The 16,949-nt window shown below is 31.6% G+C and overlaps 2 protein-coding genes and 1 pseudogene across 2 annotated transcripts; 2 read left to right on the top strand and 1 right to left on the bottom strand.

Annotated features, from left to right (window-relative positions):
* Positions 1-1,386: 1,386 nt before the first annotated feature.
* On the bottom strand, positions 1,387-3,745 carry LOC145197928 (counting factor 60-like). Its single transcript, XM_080073965.2, has one exon. The coding sequence runs from the start codon at positions 3,111-3,113 to the stop codon at positions 1,683-1,685; it is 1,431 nt and encodes a 476-aa protein (XP_079930091.2). The 5' UTR covers positions 3,114-3,745; the 3' UTR covers positions 1,387-1,682.
* Positions 3,746-13,580: 9,835 nt separating this feature from the next.
* LOC149891793 (uncharacterized) lies at positions 13,581-14,582 on the top strand (the record flags this gene model as incomplete). The annotated part of the gene is made up of 1 exon (XM_090078002.1): positions 13,581-14,582. A coding segment is annotated over exon 1 (1,002 nt), but the record flags the coding sequence as incomplete, so codon positions are not given.
* A 12-nt stretch (positions 14,583-14,594) lies between these two features.
* On the top strand, positions 14,595-15,235 carry LOC149891792 (uncharacterized; annotated as a pseudogene).
* The last annotated feature ends 1,714 nt before the right edge of the window (positions 15,236-16,949 follow it).

The raw sequence follows: 16,949 nt of genomic DNA, 5'->3' as shown, positions 1-16,949 counted from the left end.
TCCACGGAGATCTACGAACGGACAATCTATGCCAACCTGGTTATTAGAACAAGGGAAAGTACTTGTAAAGAAGCACTTTCAATCTAGTAAATACGATCCCCTGGTAGAAGAGGTGCAACTAATAGAAGCAGAACCACAGTACGCCCACATCAAATATCCAAACGGACGAGAATCTACTGTATCAATTAAAGATTTAGCACCATTAGAAGGAGAAAAAAAACTCCCTTATCCTAATCCTGAAAATGCTGACAAAGAGGATTCCGTTCACTCTGAGCATACCCCACAATTAAATAAACCATTAATTACAGACCGAGAAAACTTGTTTGATAGGGTATCTGAAATGGAAACTCATCCAGAAGTACAACCTTTTCCCAGACGTTCTCAACGAAATCGGAAAGCGCCCCAAAGGTTTGGATTTTGAGGACAACTAATTTATTGATTGGAAGAATGTTATAAATTATAACTAATTATCAATTTACTACTCTCTTGAGAAATATTATAATCGTCGCGTTATAACTACCACTTAATTTTTTATTGTATTGATCTACTTTATTTGATAGATAAAACCTTTGGAGTTAAGAGGTTATTATTTCAATAATAACTTGTTTACCACATAAAATTAGTTATGTCTTAAAAATTCCGTTTAGATCTTTTTAAACTAGCGATCTGGCCTAAAATTCCAATTTGATGAGATTTAAAGTTCTTTTTCTAGTTAAATTGAGTTTATTGTTCGAACGACACAGTAAACTCAAGGATAAAATCATTTAGATCCACTTATCTAAACGATTTTATCCTTGAGTTTACTTTGTAGTGTGTTTCTATATTAAAAGGTATATTCAGGCTAATTAATTAGTCTATCCTAATGGGTCATTTCTGGGTGACTTTTTTTAAGTGCAAGAAGTGCAATCTTTTTCTTTTTCAATCTAAATCATTTCTCGCTCTTCACGCTCCAATTCTTCATAAATTTCTTCGCTAAGATTACAGTTTATTTGTCATTCCTGATCTTAATAAAATTCTTTCTCAATTCTAATTACAAATGTCTAACAAGCTACCAATTGAAATGCCTAAAAAAATAAAAGTAAAAAAAAAAAAAAAAAAAAAAAAAAGCATAAGCATTAAAGAGACGAAATGATGACGATCGTCCTTCTCGTGTGTTTCAAAGAACAATGTTAAAGTATCCGTTTTCGTGATTTTTTAAGTTTTGAATAATATTTTTTTTTAATCATAAGCCACTTGAACTTCTAATACCTTGCTAATTTAATATAAAAGGTATTTAAGGGTTGATATTTTTGGACCTCTTTTACGCTTTCATGGACGTGGGGGAATATACAAATAAAATGATTGGACAATTAGAGTTTGATTAAAAACTAGTAAAAAAGCCACTTAAACTTTGCAAGAGATTTTATTAATTGAATTTAAACAACTGATGAAAATAAATAACATTCAAAATCAAAAACTTTTAAATTATTTCCATGAATATAAAAAGTTAACTTGATCAAATATAAAGAATCCCCATGGCAAATGTAGGTCATAACGAAATGCATATAAAAATATTCTAACTGAAATAAAATAAAAAATAGCAAATTCAGCAAATAAATATTCAAGAACATATAAATACTATATGAATTCTACAGCAAAAGAAAAGACTATAGAATTTCATTTCAAAATTAACTAAATTTTAATTACACACAAATATGTTTAATACGGGTAAACAACAATTCATGAATACTCTTTGTACTTAAGTCATTACTCTGTACAGTATACAATCCATTAGAGACATAATCTAACAAGTCAAGTAGTGAGCAAAGCATTTCATCATTACCTGATTTACAAAAACTAATATTCTTTGCAATAACACCATTGTATAGAACTTTGAAAAATGTGTTTTCTATCTTCTGCTTTACACTTTTATAAGCCAATCCATTACTTCTTATGTAAAACTCCACAACAACTCTAGATGCATATGGTGGCCATTTTCCATCATAGATATCTAATAGCAAAAGAAATGGAATAATCATGGAGTCATGCCCAGAAAAAAGTACGAACTTTTTTGGCGTATTTCCTACAATAATATCAAATGCATGCTTAGCCATCTGTGAGAGAATGGAGAGAGACTGGTGCTCTGCAACAGCACTGTGTTTTACAGATGTGTATTCATGCGCAGCTTTGAAAGCATCTTTCACTATCTTTGCTGAAAGCTTTTCATTAGGACCTCGAGGAATTCCTTGATTGTGACATAAACGTGAATATAACACATCTACAATTCTATTGATTGGTGGAACTTCTTTTTTTTCAATATGAAGAGTTTTTGCAATACTTTTCATCATAGGCATCAGTCTGTTGGTAAATGTCTTCCAGACATTTGATTCTTTTTCAAATGATTCTGTTAATTCAGACAATTTATGGCAAGTCAAATTATGATTATTTTCATCTAAAAGCATATGACCATCAGTAACTTGATCACTGTAAACATACATATTTATAAAGCTATCAATTTTTTTATCAAAGAACAGTTCTGAGAGCAAAGCAGCTGCACTTTGAATAGTCCTTGCAACATCTGTTGATTTTACAAATACATCTTTATCAACAGTAATATTTTCAAAAAAGTCTTTATATTTTAATTTAAGATATTTACCAAGGAATAAGTGTTGCAAGTAACCATGAGGTGTTAGTTGACCACCTTTGCAATAAACTGATTCTTCAACTAAATCAGTATTTTTACTATTTACTACTAGAAATGGATTTTTACTCATAACTGTTTGAAATCTTTGTAGCAATGTGCTATATGTTGCTACTGCCTGATGTTTATGAAAAGTACATGGAATGTAAACAGGACTTGTATTTGGTAAAGCATTTAGTTCTATAGGAGCTCGATCACCATGTCTAATGATCATTTGAACTTGTAATAGCTCATAGCCTGAGACAGTACTTCCTTCATTCCCAGTAACATCTGTTGGTTTATTGCAATAAGCTTGACTATCTTCAAAGAAGGCATTAACAATTGAGTTACTTGTAAAAAGAACTTTTGGAACCAAAAGTATAAGAAAAAGGATTACTGCGCTGATTAACAAAAAAAGTTTCTTTCTTCGCAGAAGCATAAATGGTTGAATCATTACTTTACCTATAATACATCTAAGATATACATAAATACACTACATCCACAAAACCATACACCTATATTAGATCTTTGTAGTTTCTGATACTAATTATGTTATTCACTTCACACTAAGTTTATACTTTTGATATGAGTTTACCACTATTTTATTTTTTTTGATAGAAACCTAAAAAAAGAAAAAGAAAATGAGCTTAAGCCTGCCTAATTTTTAAATAGCCAATTAATGTTTAAGACTTTATAGATTATGCCCGGGTACCACAAGTTTATATCAACCCTCACAAACCAGCCTTTTGCCTAATAAAACTATTAAATATAAATTAGTAAAACATAATAATGGTTTTTCATTTAAATTGGGGTTCAGTATGAAATGTTGGAGCTTCGTACAACTATGATAAGAGCTTGCTAAGCAAGTAAATGAAAAAAAAAAATTCTTTTAAAAATTATATTGCGGAAAAACTAAAACATTTTAACCATAATGCATTCCATTCATGCTAAATGAACTTTTAAAAGCCATCGGTTTTAGTTTATACTTTGAAATTGATTTTAATTTTTAAATTTGATTTTGATTGTATTTTTTTATTTCCTCAGAAATAATTTAATATGCCTACCAAAATGATCAAGAGCCGTTGTCTCTTAAAAATTACTCCCCCTGTACTCTTATCCCCCGAAAAATCTGGAACAACATTAAACTAAAAAGGAAGGTAGGGAGAGGATTTACGCATTTCTCCCCACCTGTATAAGTAACACCTCCGGCGTAACAAGTTTTCTATAATCTCCTTTCATTTTTCGTTCTGTCTCCAGACTCAAGAAAACCAGCTCAACTATTTATCGAAAGAAAAAAAAAAAAAATCTCTTTTGTCTCTAAAATGAATTATTTTCTGTGGTATTTCTATGAGTGTTTATAAACATATTACAGGACTTATACTTGAGTTAGGTCCAATTTTCTCTCTTTAAGGTGTGATACCAATGGAAAAGGTTTAGCGATGATTGAAAGTTGCTGAAACTATATCTTTAATCATTCTTGTATGGACTAACTGGAGCCAACATATGGGTGTAGCACAAACTTATCATTAAGCTGAAATAAAAAATTCGACCAACTATGCTTTGAAATTTCGATGGTGAAATGATTATTTTAGGATTCTTTAATTCTTTGACAACCTTTATTGATAGAGATGCGCGTTTAAAAAAAAAAATTAAAACACGTATCTCATTTTATAATATCTTTTTGCTTACGCATTTATTTTTAAAATCTATTTCCATGGTCATTTGGGACAAGCGAGTCTCAGTGACTTTGTCGTAAATTAATTTGTATCAAACATGGGGAACAACCTAAATTTATCTTAGAATAGGAGAGGGAGGATAGACACTGCTACCCAGCTTCTGCCGTTTCGACGGCAGGCACTGCATTACGTAAAAATAGTAATCGTAAAAAGCAACTAATCATAATATTAGGTATACACTCTTAGTTTTTAAAGAAAAAGTACTTAAAATCAATCCACATTTTTTTGCTTTAATAAGCTATATATTGTTATGACCTATAAATGACTGTACATTTCAGACAATAAAAATATGTAATTAGGCTATTTAGCATCAAAAAAGTATTTAAATAGGCAATATTGAAGCATCTAAAGGGTATGCAATATTGAAGCATAGAACTGAAAAAAGATACACCCAACAAGCAAATATAAGATTTGTAAAAAAGCCTTTCATTAGATCAAAACGATTTGTGATATACTCTTTTGCTATTGCCTTCTTTAGCAACCCCCAAGCGTTCTCTTAAACCAATTTGGTTTAAGAGAACATAACAATACACAACATAAATCTTAAAGGTATCATATCTTCCGAGCCTAAAACTTCTTTAAATCCTTGCTTTCCATTGTCAGAAAAATGATGTGCGCATTATTTGTCAATTATAGTTCGAGGTTTCAATTATTCCTGCACCATCGCAACAAGACATCAAAACTTGCATGATTTGGTCTTGGAAGATCAAGTCGGAGCAGAGTATATTGCATCTGCCGTGATAAAGGCGAAGAAATTACCTCCAAGAGAAAAAGTCTTGCTTAGCGAAGCAAAAGGAGGAAGATTATTTCCAGTAACACCAGGTAGTTGTACATTTTTTATAACTTTAAAATATTTAAAGTGTAATCAACAATATTAAGTAGTGAAAATTTTTATTTAAATTTATACTTATTATTAGTTTTATATCATTACACATTATTAAATGCCGGTTTGTTACAATTAGCAGCTTACACTATATCTGATTTTATTTTAATAGTACTACATGCTGCACAAAAATCAACAAGCCATATACTTACAGCGCAAATGTTGTTAAACGTGCAGTTAAACACTGAACTATCTAACACGGGAATGAAGAAACCTGCTTCAACTCTCAACAAAGCAACAGGAACTTGACTTGTTGAAAAAGGTTTCAACCAAAAATTTAATTTCTATCAACATTCAGTTGTCAACTTTGCAACTATAAAAGGAAAAAATGCTACTATTGTTAAAAATTTACCTCAAGCATACAAGAATGTCAAAGTGTTTATGGATATTATTCAAGTGAATGATGTGGCATTTTACATTTCATGTAATCTAAGAATGACCAATATCACTTTTGGAAGCCAATCCCATTCAAGCAAGCATCCTTGCTGCTGGTGTGATGTCGTTTCCAACATTCTGTGGAGCTCTAAGACCTTTTGGCACATTTTGAAGGAAAGATATGCCGAGTTTGTAACTAATGACTCAGATTCAGACTTTGCAAAAAACTTTACAAATGTATCCATTCACCGTTGATCAAAATGGACAGTGCTTATTTTAGATGTTATTCCGCCAATAAAACTACTTTCTTTGAGATGCATTGAAATATTTTAACTTCGAATAAACTAAATTTAGAGTTTAAAAATTAAGGATAAGGTTGCATCTTATTTTTTTAATGTTTAAGATAAAAAACTTTTGTAACAGCATTTTTACAAAAATACCCCAATATACTTTCCCTCTTGAATCCCACTACGAAGATAATTTTTTTAGAAAAAAAAACAACAACTTCATCCTAAAGTAGATCAAAATTCATTAAAAAAATTTAAGTTTAAAAGATTTTCTCATTTCATGTTTAAAGTTAATGACCATTTAATGAATGCAACCCCCTCAAATTGAGGAGGTTGTAAATTTTACATGGCCACCGTTTCAAAACACCAAGAGTATTGTTGATGAAATTAAAACTATATAAAAGAGCTTTGGTCTACTGTAGAATAACGTTTTTGTTTTTTTTCCAAATTAATAATTTCTTCGACGGGGGTCAAGAGGGCAAAATTATTGAGTTATTTTTTTCCCCATGTTCCGATTGTCGTAATTTTTTTGTAGACCATTCTCATTTGACATCATCATGAACATATAAAAGTTTTAAGTTTGCACCATGCTGGAAAGTTACCAACTCGAACTGTTAAAATGAAAAAATGAGGCTCGAACAAAACTAAAAGATTTTAAAAACATCTCCAAATGTACACATAGGGTCTATATAAGGCTTCCATAGAAAGTATTTTTTTGTTCCTTTAAAATGAGGTTGATCGTGAATTTGACAAGGTGTGAATTATGTACCATGAAACTATGCATTATGAAACTAAGTATTTATAAAAAGTTCGTAACCATAGCTAAAAAAGAAACATCTTTTTTAGCTATGGTTACTCTACGCCTAAAAAACAGGGAGATATATGTAATACACACTCATTTACTATTTTATAATACTTATAAATATTTTACAACGATAAAAATATCTAAGTTGCATAAAATTGATTGGGGTAGGAGAAAACTAAATTTAAAACAAATAGTAGAGCAAAGATGCATGTTCATCACGAAACAGTAATGTAGAACTGGCACCAATTTTGGTTGTCCAAGGCGTGCAGTTTCTCAGAAGTATTTATGAATAAGTAGAAAATTTTAGGACTTGATCTATTAAAATTGCTGTCATTTTTACTTGGGAGCATGAACCAGAAAGATCTTTCGGCAGCATGTAAAGGACACTTAGGGTTATCAAACGCAGTTTTTACCGACCAAAAATATGTTACTGAAATCGATCAATTTTAACATAGTTAAAAAACATTATGGCGGCGCCCTCTAGGAACCCCTAAATTCTCAAAAAGTACTTGTTAATACCTTTCCGAGAAGGGGGTCGATTGTCAAAATCGGTCAAGCCCTTCTCAAGTTATCGATTCTAGGGTTTTCAAAGACCGATTTCTAAGCAATTTTAAAATTTGGTGCTTAATTTCTGAGGAAGTAAAGAAGTTAAAAGTTTCTATTTTTTGCTGAGAAAATGTCAACATATATACTTTCAAAAAATATCAAAAGTTTGCCGATTTAACAACCTTTTGATTTTTATCCGCTTAGTTGTGTGGTATTTTCCCACTGTGCATTGATATAGGTACTGTATTATAAAATCAAATATGGTAAAAAAAGACGAACGAAGGCGGATGAGATCGTTTGAGATTTTGATTAGACACACATTAGAGGTTATATCTGCAAAAATAAGCGATTTAATATTTGATAATTTTTTTTTAAAACTCCATTAAAGTTGAAATTTAGCGGCTTTGTCAAATTTTAAACTTCCAGCGAAACTTTTCAAAATTTTAGGAATGATTTTTGAAAAGTAGACTTTAAGTCCTTTCTAACGATAAATATATGTTTGGGGAAAATAATTAGATTATATATTAAAATGCTACCTTAAAAACTGATCTTTTGTAAACCCCAACATACGAGTTTGACCAAAAGCTTTGACATTGACGCATAATAACTTTATAACGGTAGGTCCAAAAAAACTTTATATTTTGGATTTTTCTGTTTTAAAGTGTTCTAAAGAGAGACTTTCTGTAAGAATCAGGCAAAAATACAACTTTTTTAGAGTGACCCTCTTCAAAATTGCTATTTTTTTAATATGTTGTTGCTATTCATACTGGAAGCTCAGTTCCAAATTTTTTTTAAAAAATATTCATTGGTTCTCTAGATATTGGATTTCAAAGTTTGAGTAAATTTATAGAAATATTGACTAAATGTAGTCAAGTGCATTTTTAAACTTGAAAATAGAACAAAATATATGCTATCAAATATCAATTTCACTTGATTTTTGTTTATTGGCTATTTTAGACCAAAAATTAACAAAACAGGTAAATAAAATGTTTTTCCTTGTCTAAATATCATGCATCAAAAGTACGCAAAAATTATTTTTAGTCTTTTTGAATCTTCGTTTTCATCTAAAGCCGCGGGAATCCCATAATTTTTTTTTTTAATTATAAATCTTCAACTAGTTAATTAAATTAAAATATAAAAAAAACTATGGGCAAGTAAAGGCTTAATCGCAAAATCCAACTCAAAAATGAAAGTTTAGTCATTTAGCGCTTTTTTTGTGACCTCATAATGGCTAAAGCCCTGGGTTTACAGTAAAATTTGATTTTCAAAAATGGGTACTGACCTTAAACCTATCTAATTTATAAAAAATACCTATGGGTTATTACAATAGTATCTAAAAAATAACATATACCTCATATTGATGATTTCTATTTTGAATAATAAATGTTTTATGTAAGAAACAGAAGGAGCTCAAATCATGTTTTTTTGAGTATAATTTTTACTCTGAATATTTTTCCTGAGTATGATTTTGAATATGATTACTTTATTTGTTAAATCACTTTGTAAACCCAACCGATATTTTGTGCGTGTATAGTTAGTTTATATTTTTGACTTTTTTCGAAAACATTTTTGAAAATGTCAGGAAAAAATATTTCTTACGAAACATGTTGCTGCTTTGAATGGAATAATTGTGGACCTTACATGCGATCTACTCCAAATGTAGACGAAATGTTTGAAACAACCCACTGAAAATATACAACCATTTCTTATAAACCGAAAGGTAATTTTTCAATTTTAGTAGAAACTTTTACTTAAATGGATTTATAACAATATCTTGTAAATGCTAAATTTAGGTTTTAATAATTAGATTTTGAATAATAAAAAAGATAGTAACAAAATAATAAAATTGGTTTTAAGGTATTAAAGAGTTTTGAGTTAGCTTGTGATTGGAATGAAAAATCTCTGATTGAAAATCGATTAAACAGAAAATTTAACAATGTAGAGAAAATATGTGGGAAAATAGGGTGGAAACAAGGAAAAAAATGTATGCACCCTGATCACAAACTACAAACAGGGAAGAAAGCAACAATAGGGCGACCCTCACCAATATCTATGACACTTCAAATATCTTCCTGTTATAACTCATACTTTCCAATTGGTTCAATAATAAGTGATCGTCATCGAAAGGAACACTATTCCGAGACAAAGAAAAAAGAAACAAACATAGAAACTGAACTTGAATCTACATCAGCAGCATATGATATTGATTTTTTACCAGATGAGTTCTTACAAAATCAAGAAGAACTCAATACTTCAAATGAAATCAGAAAAAGTATTACAGATTGTCTTGGGACCAGTCCAATTAAATTCCAGTTTAAAAGAAAACTTGAGTTTATCAATGAATCCACAAAGCAACAAATGCGAAGGAAATATAAACGTATGGAAGAGGCCTTGAGAAATAAATTTGCAGAATGCATTGCACCTGGTTAATCGGGAGAGTTTTTGAAAGTGCTTGACGGTAATGAAAATACCGAAACAGAAATTCCGGATGAAATTGAAAAACTCGTGGAAATGTATAACAACAGTGACGCAACAAGTCAACTGGTAATTTTGGCATTTATTGATCATAATAAATACACAAAGCAATTTTTATGCGACACATTTACATGCACAAAATATAAAATAGAACTTGATATATAGGCAAAAGCGGGTTCTGGGACATGAGCATGAACACCGATGCAAAACGCAAAATAAACGCTTCAATTTTTTATGTAAATAATGTCTCAAACGCCGATTTTTCAGTATTCAAGGATGATATTGATTGTTTTTCACTTTTAAAAGCGTGTATCCTTTTAAAAATGGTTTCTTCAAAATTTAAAGCCTTGTTCTCCTGTTTCTTTTATCATCTTTTGATCTGAGTGTTATCACAAGCTTGTTTTGTAGTGACCAATAGCCAATGTGGTGTGATCATTCAATAGGATTCTTTTGTCGTCGTTAGCGCTGAGTGTTACCACAAGTTGTTAATAATGCTTTGAAAGTCAAGACCTTCATTCAATTTTTTCAGGACGTAAAGACACAAGTGACCGCAATAAGAGGTATGACCAAACTGTACTCTTTCGCTGTTGTAATAAACGGGGCTTTTTAAGTAGTCAACCAGTTCGACAAGAGGGGGTTGAGCATAAGAATCAAAGCTGTATTTCTTATCGCCGTCTTTGTACCAGCACACCCAATGAAATCCTCCAGTGCTTGAGTCACCAGTGTTTGCAATGCCACATTCTTTACTTCTTGGTTTTTTTGGTAACTCGTCTCTTACAAGAACGCCTCGAAAGTTTTCTAATTTTAACTGTTTAGCAGCCTTTATCAGTTGAAAGTTGGTTAAGGCTTCGTTGGGTAAAACAATTCGTTCAAATACGGCATGAACAATGGTGCTCATTGGGAAAACATTATCGTTCCTGATGGAAGCTATGAAATTAAAGACATCAACGACTATCTGCAAAAGTCAATTTTAAACACGATAAAAACAGCTCAACGTGGAAGCTATATCATCGCAAATAAAATAAATTACTCTTCAAACAACCTTCAAATTGGAATCAACATTAATACTTTAAAATCAAGCATTAAACTTGGTATGAATTATCTGATTGACTTTGACGTGGAGAACAGCATCGCCTCAGTTTTAGGGTTTACTAAAAGAAAATTAAATTCCAATTCCGAATACGAGTCTGATCATATTGCTAAAATTTTAAGCTGCAACACCATCAGAATTGTTAACAACGTTATCGGATCATCCTACATTAATGGAACTCAACTCAATTGCATCTACTCCTTTTATCCTAATGTTAACCCTGGTTACAAAATCATCGAAAGACCAATGCATTTAATTTATCTTCCTGTTAAGCTTCTTGAAATTTCAACCATGGTTACTCGCATCATTGATCAAAATGGAGATTTAATCGATTTTCGCGGTGAGGAGATTACGATCCGTTATCACATTCAAGAAGTGAAATAAATAAATTTCTTAACTCTATAAAATGTATCAAAACATCAAACTCAACATTTCAAAAGGACAAGCTGACAAAATTAAAAAAGCCATTCAAGACAAGACTGCTGCTAGCATAAAACTCACTCATCAAGACTTGAACGGTGAACATGTTCTTGCTGTCACTAGCACACAACTCAACCAAATTAGAAAAGCCTACGAAGCTGGAAAAGGTGTCACGCTCAAACTCAGCAAAAAACAACTCATGCACAACGCAAAAGTAGAAGGAGGATTCATCGGAGCTCTTTTACCTTTACTAGGAACGCTTGCCTCTCGTGCAGCTCCAGTACTTGCAAAAGGTTTATTAGGCGGACTTGCTTCATCTGCCGGCTCAGCTATGGTTGATTCTATCGCTGGACGAGGCGTCAATCATACAGCTAATAAACCCAAAACATTTTACTTAAGCAAAGATGGAAAAGGTATAAAAATAACCAAATTTGGCTCTGGCTTTATCTTAAAACCTTGGATTGGAAATACTCAAGGCGATGGACTCTTTGTTAAAACTGGAAAAGGACTCTTTGTTAAAACTGGAAAAGGACATGAAATAACAGGAGGATTCATCGGTGCTCTACTCCCCTTGCTCGGTACGCTTGCAACCACTCTTATTTCTGGTTCTGGTTTACTCCTCGGTCCCAATTCACCCTTCAATAGCATACCCATTTTAGGCTCCATTCTCTAATTTAAACTTTTTAACAAATTTAAAAAATGATTAACGTTGAAGGAATTGTTTTACCCAACGAAGCCTTAACCAACTTTCAACTGATAAAGGCTGCTAAACAGTTAAAATTAGAAAACTTTCGAGGCGTTCTTGTAAGAGACGAGTTACCAAAAAAACCAAGAAGTAAAGAATGTGGCATTGCAAACACTGGTGACTCAAGCACTGGAGGATTTCATTGGGTGTGCTGGTACAAAGACGGCGATAAGAAATACAGCTTTGATTCTTATGCTCAACCCCCTCTTGTCGAACTGGTTGACTACTTAAAAAGCCCCGTTTATTACAACAGCGAAAGAGTACAGTTTGGTCATACCTCTTATTGCGGTCACTTGTGTCTTTACGTCCTGAAAAAATTGAATGAAGGTCTTGACTTTCAAAGCATTATTAACAACTTGTGGTAACACTCAGCGCTAACGACGACAAAAGAATCCTATTGAATGATCACACCACATTGGCTATTGGTCACTACAAAACAAGCTTGTGATAACACTCAGATCAAAAGATGATAAAAGAAACAGGAGAACAAGGCTTTAAATTTTGAAGAAACCATTTTTAAAAGGATACACGCTTTTAAAAGTGAAAAACAATCAATATCATCCTTGAATACTGAAAAATCGGCGTTTGAGACATTATTTACATAAAAAATTGAAGCGTTTATTTTGCGTTTTGCATCGGTGTTCATGCTCATGTCCCAGAACCCGCTTTTGCCTATATATAACTTGCCAGAAAATGGAAGTCCTTGCAAAATGGGTTTGTACTACCCCAAAAAAATTTATTTACAAGAAGTAGACTTTCAATTCCAAAATGTGAGCATTTTTTAGATTTTCTCTTCTCAAGCGGATTATTACAAGACGTTTCTTATGGTATCTCCAAAATAAAGTATGACAGTGGTGATGTTGAAACTGTAGCCCGTGCCATTTTAACAGCAAAAAACAGTCATACCATTGCTTTATATTGCGAAAGCTGCAAAGAAATTTGATACGAACCTCTGGCCGAATCAAGTTTATTGCGAATACTAAATGCAATTAAACCTTCTCATAGAAAATGTCTCGCTGGTTTAAATGACATGGCTGCTGCTGGGATGAACGCATTTGCAACACTTGAACAATTCGCAACTATGTTCAATAAAAAATCAACTGTTGAGAAACTCGAAAGATCAAAAAGGTATTTAAAAACTAAATATAAGCTTCATTGCAGCGATTTGGAAAATGAAATTGCAACACATACAACTAGATTTGCCTTTTCTGATCCTGAAAACATTAAATTGCAATCATGTAGCATTTTGAATGATTCTGTATGCTATGAATGCAATGAATTGTTTGAAGTTTTAGATGAAGTCAACCAAATAGGAAATGAAAATAATGTTGGTGATGATGTATTATATGACATTAAAGTTTTAATAAGCAGCATCACAGAGTATATGAAGCACTTACTAACAGATGCACAGCAAAAAAAAGCAAAGTATGATGCATATAAACAACTAGATGACAAATCAGCACTATGGTTGAAAGACTATTCAAAAAAAATATTGCCCGTGAAATTTCGAAAGGGCCAGAAGGACTACTTTGGAAAGAAAGGTATCAGCATGCACATAGATGTTTTTTTTACAAAAAAAAAAAGACATTCTCAAAAAACACGTTCACCTAACAATTGTGTATCGATGCGATCAAGGTGTTTCCTCTGTTATCTCTATTGCTGAATCAGTTCTAAATCAGTTTCGCCTAGATGAGCTAGAAATAGTAAATATTTTTGCGAAGTCAGATAATGCTAACTGTTATCATGCTAATTATTCAGTCGAATCTATGTACAAGCTCTGCAAAAATAAGAATTTTAAACTTCTACGGTACGACTTTAATGAGCCTTGCTGTGGAAAAGACCAATGCGATAGGGAAAGTGCATCCGCTGAAACAATATTGAGAAGTTATGTAGATGCTGGCAATGAAATAGTAACAGCAGAAAATGTTGCAAAAGCAGTGAAATACGGATATGGCATCAAAAACGCAATGGTTAGCGTTGCAAAAGTTGAGAATGTTACTTTAACTGGTCCTAAATTTCCAAATATAAGCAACTACCACTCCTATGAGTTCCAAGAAGACTACATGACTTTGTGGCGATACTATAAAATTGGAGAAGGAGTTAAAGTGCTATACAACAACCTTTCAGTTGAAACATCAATTGAATTGATTGTTCCATTCACAAGTACTGAAGGAAACTTTCAGCGAAAAACTCAGGGAAAAAATAAGAAAAGAAATTATGATTTAAATACACTACATTTTTGCCATGAGACAGGTTGTATGGAATATTTTAAAACAATTATCGAGTTAGAGGGGCATATGTTGATAGGGCAGCACAAAAGATCTAAAGAATTTTCTTCTTTAAATAAAGTAAAAAAGATTTACACTGAAAAGATGAAAGCAAATTCGCAAGTTCATTCAAATTGTATAACCGCATCGGTTAAGATCACACCTACCCCAATAAACAATATATGCTCTCAAAAGTTCAAAAAGTTAGGTTGGGCATTACCAACAAGAAAGACGTTTAGTTTTTCCATAAAGCAGAAAAAACTACTTTATGAAAACTTCATAAATGGAGAAAATACAGGAAAGAAGATGTCACCAGAAGAAGTTAATATACTGATAAGAAAATATCTTAACGCGGATGAGTTCGTTTCAAGTCAACAAATAAGATCTTTGTTTTCTAGATGGAGTAATCTATTAAGAACTGGAAAATTGACTGCACCAACTATTGAAGAAAATGATAACAATTAATTTGAAGATGAAGAAGCCGATAAATATCAAGAAGAAATACATAAACTTGCAACTGAACTTTCTGTTATATGGAAGAAAGATGATTGGGTGGCAGTTGTTCACAAAAATCAATGGTATCCAGGAGTTATTGCAGAGGTAAACGAAAAAACTAAAAAGTTAAAAGCTAATAGCATTGATAACAGTATTAGAATTTAAATCATTATTTATTATAGAAGTATTATGTTTCATTATGTTATTCATAGATTTTTAAAAATTTGTTTTAATATTTTCAGATAACTGAAGACGGTATTGTAGTTGACTGCATGAAAAGTGTATCTTTTGGAAAAAATTGTTATCGATGGCCTAACCAGAAAGATAGCATTGTATATTCTGATGACAACATCTCATTTAAAATAAGTCCCCCGACTCCAATTAATCAAGCTGGGGATTACTTCTTAGCAACAAATGATTTTGAAGAAGCTAACAAACTAATGAACAAATAATCTTAAAAAATAAGTTAAGAAATTAACTGTAAAACAACATGTATGTTTTTTTGAATAACTATCAAATATGCGCATACCCCACAACTATTATTTTTCTATCTGATCATTAAAAAAACAATGTTCACGTTTCTCTTATACTATTTCTTGTAAACCCAGGGCTTTAGCCATTATGTGGTCACGAAAAATGCGCCAAATGACTAAACTTTCATTTTTGAGTTGGATTTTGCAATTAAGCCTTTACTTGCCCATAGTTTTTTTTATATTTTAAGTTAATTAACTAGTTGAAGATTTAAAGTTAAAAAAAAAAAATTATGGGATTCCCGCGGCTTTAGATGAAAACGAAGATTTAAAAAGACTAAAAATAAATTTTTGCGTACTTTTGATGCATGATATTTAGACAGGCCAAAGCCTTTGTTTTATCTAATTTATAATTTTTAAGTGTAAACTAGCCAATAAACAATAATCAAGTGCAATTCCTAATTTAAAGTATTTAGTTTGTACTTTTTTTAAGTTTAAAAATGCTTACGGTACCATTTAGTCAATATTTCTAAAAATTTACTCAAACTTTGACATCTAATATCTAGAGAACCAATGAATATTTACTGTAAAAATTTTGGAATTGAGCTTCTAATGTGAATATCAACAACATATAAAAAAATTAATGATTTTGAAGAGGGTCACTATTGAGCCTTGCCTGATTCTTACAGAAAGTTTCTCTTAATCAAATGAAAATTTCAAATTCAAAGATGACATGACTTTTCTGATTTTTGTGCGCGCAATTTCCCAGTTGTCCATATTGATCAACGTATAAACGGAAGTGACCAGACAAATTGATCTTAAAAACTGATGCACTGCTGGTGTGGAAGAGCCGCAACAAGAACAGACATTAAAAAAAAAAGTAGAGCCAATTTTTCTTATATTTTAATTTAAAGTTAGAACCCAATTTTTATTATAGTTTAACTCAAAAATTTTCTTAATAACATGAAGATGTTTTTTTATAACCATTTAAAAAACCAAGATTAAGAACTCTCTATTCTGCAAGTGAGACTTAAATGATGCAAACGAGACTTCAATGACATTTTCTTATAATACATCTGCATAATATCAAGATTATGTTCAGCAAATCTTTACAAAATTTAAATTATTAAACAAGTTTTAATTGACAAAACAGTTTTGTAAAAAAAAAGTTTCGTCAATTGACAAAGTTTGAATACTCTTCGATCATTTTTTTCTATAAATACTCAATCTTTTAGTTTTATGGCTATTCTGAAGAATATTACATCTTGAGAACATTTTTGCTAACAAAGAATCGCGCAAATTTTTTCTTCACTTTTTTAGGGAAAAAACCTCGGATTTTACAGGGAACACTTTTAAACATAATTGATCACAAGCACATTGCGCAGAAAAAGAAAAGTAGAACAAAATTAATGAGTGCTGGAATGCAGATATGTTATATATTAAGGTTTTTTTGAGATCAAGGAATTACTCGCCTGCTTTGAAAATACCTATAGCGTACTAGTGTACATGAGCGAGCAAGATATCTATAGCGTGCTTGTGTACATGAGCGAGCAAGAGGGGGCTGTGGCGCATCTAAGCTCATATCTTAACTCATCGAATAGATCTTTATCATCAGATAACGAAGCTGGTTTTTCATCACCCTTTTTTCTGGAACAGTTTCTTTATTTAGAGCTTTCAAGGATTCTTCAAAATAAAC

This window comes from Hydra viridissima, unplaced genomic scaffold (assembly GCF_058129835.1).
Source record: "Hydra viridissima isolate aposymbiotic clone 2 unplaced genomic scaffold, HvirCarnegie_v1 scaffold_2, whole genome shotgun sequence".
NCBI lineage: Eukaryota > Metazoa > Cnidaria > Hydrozoa > Anthoathecata > Hydridae > Hydra > Hydra viridissima.
The sequence above is the reverse complement of the archived record's forward strand: the minus strand, read 5'-3'. Positions and strand labels throughout refer to the sequence as shown.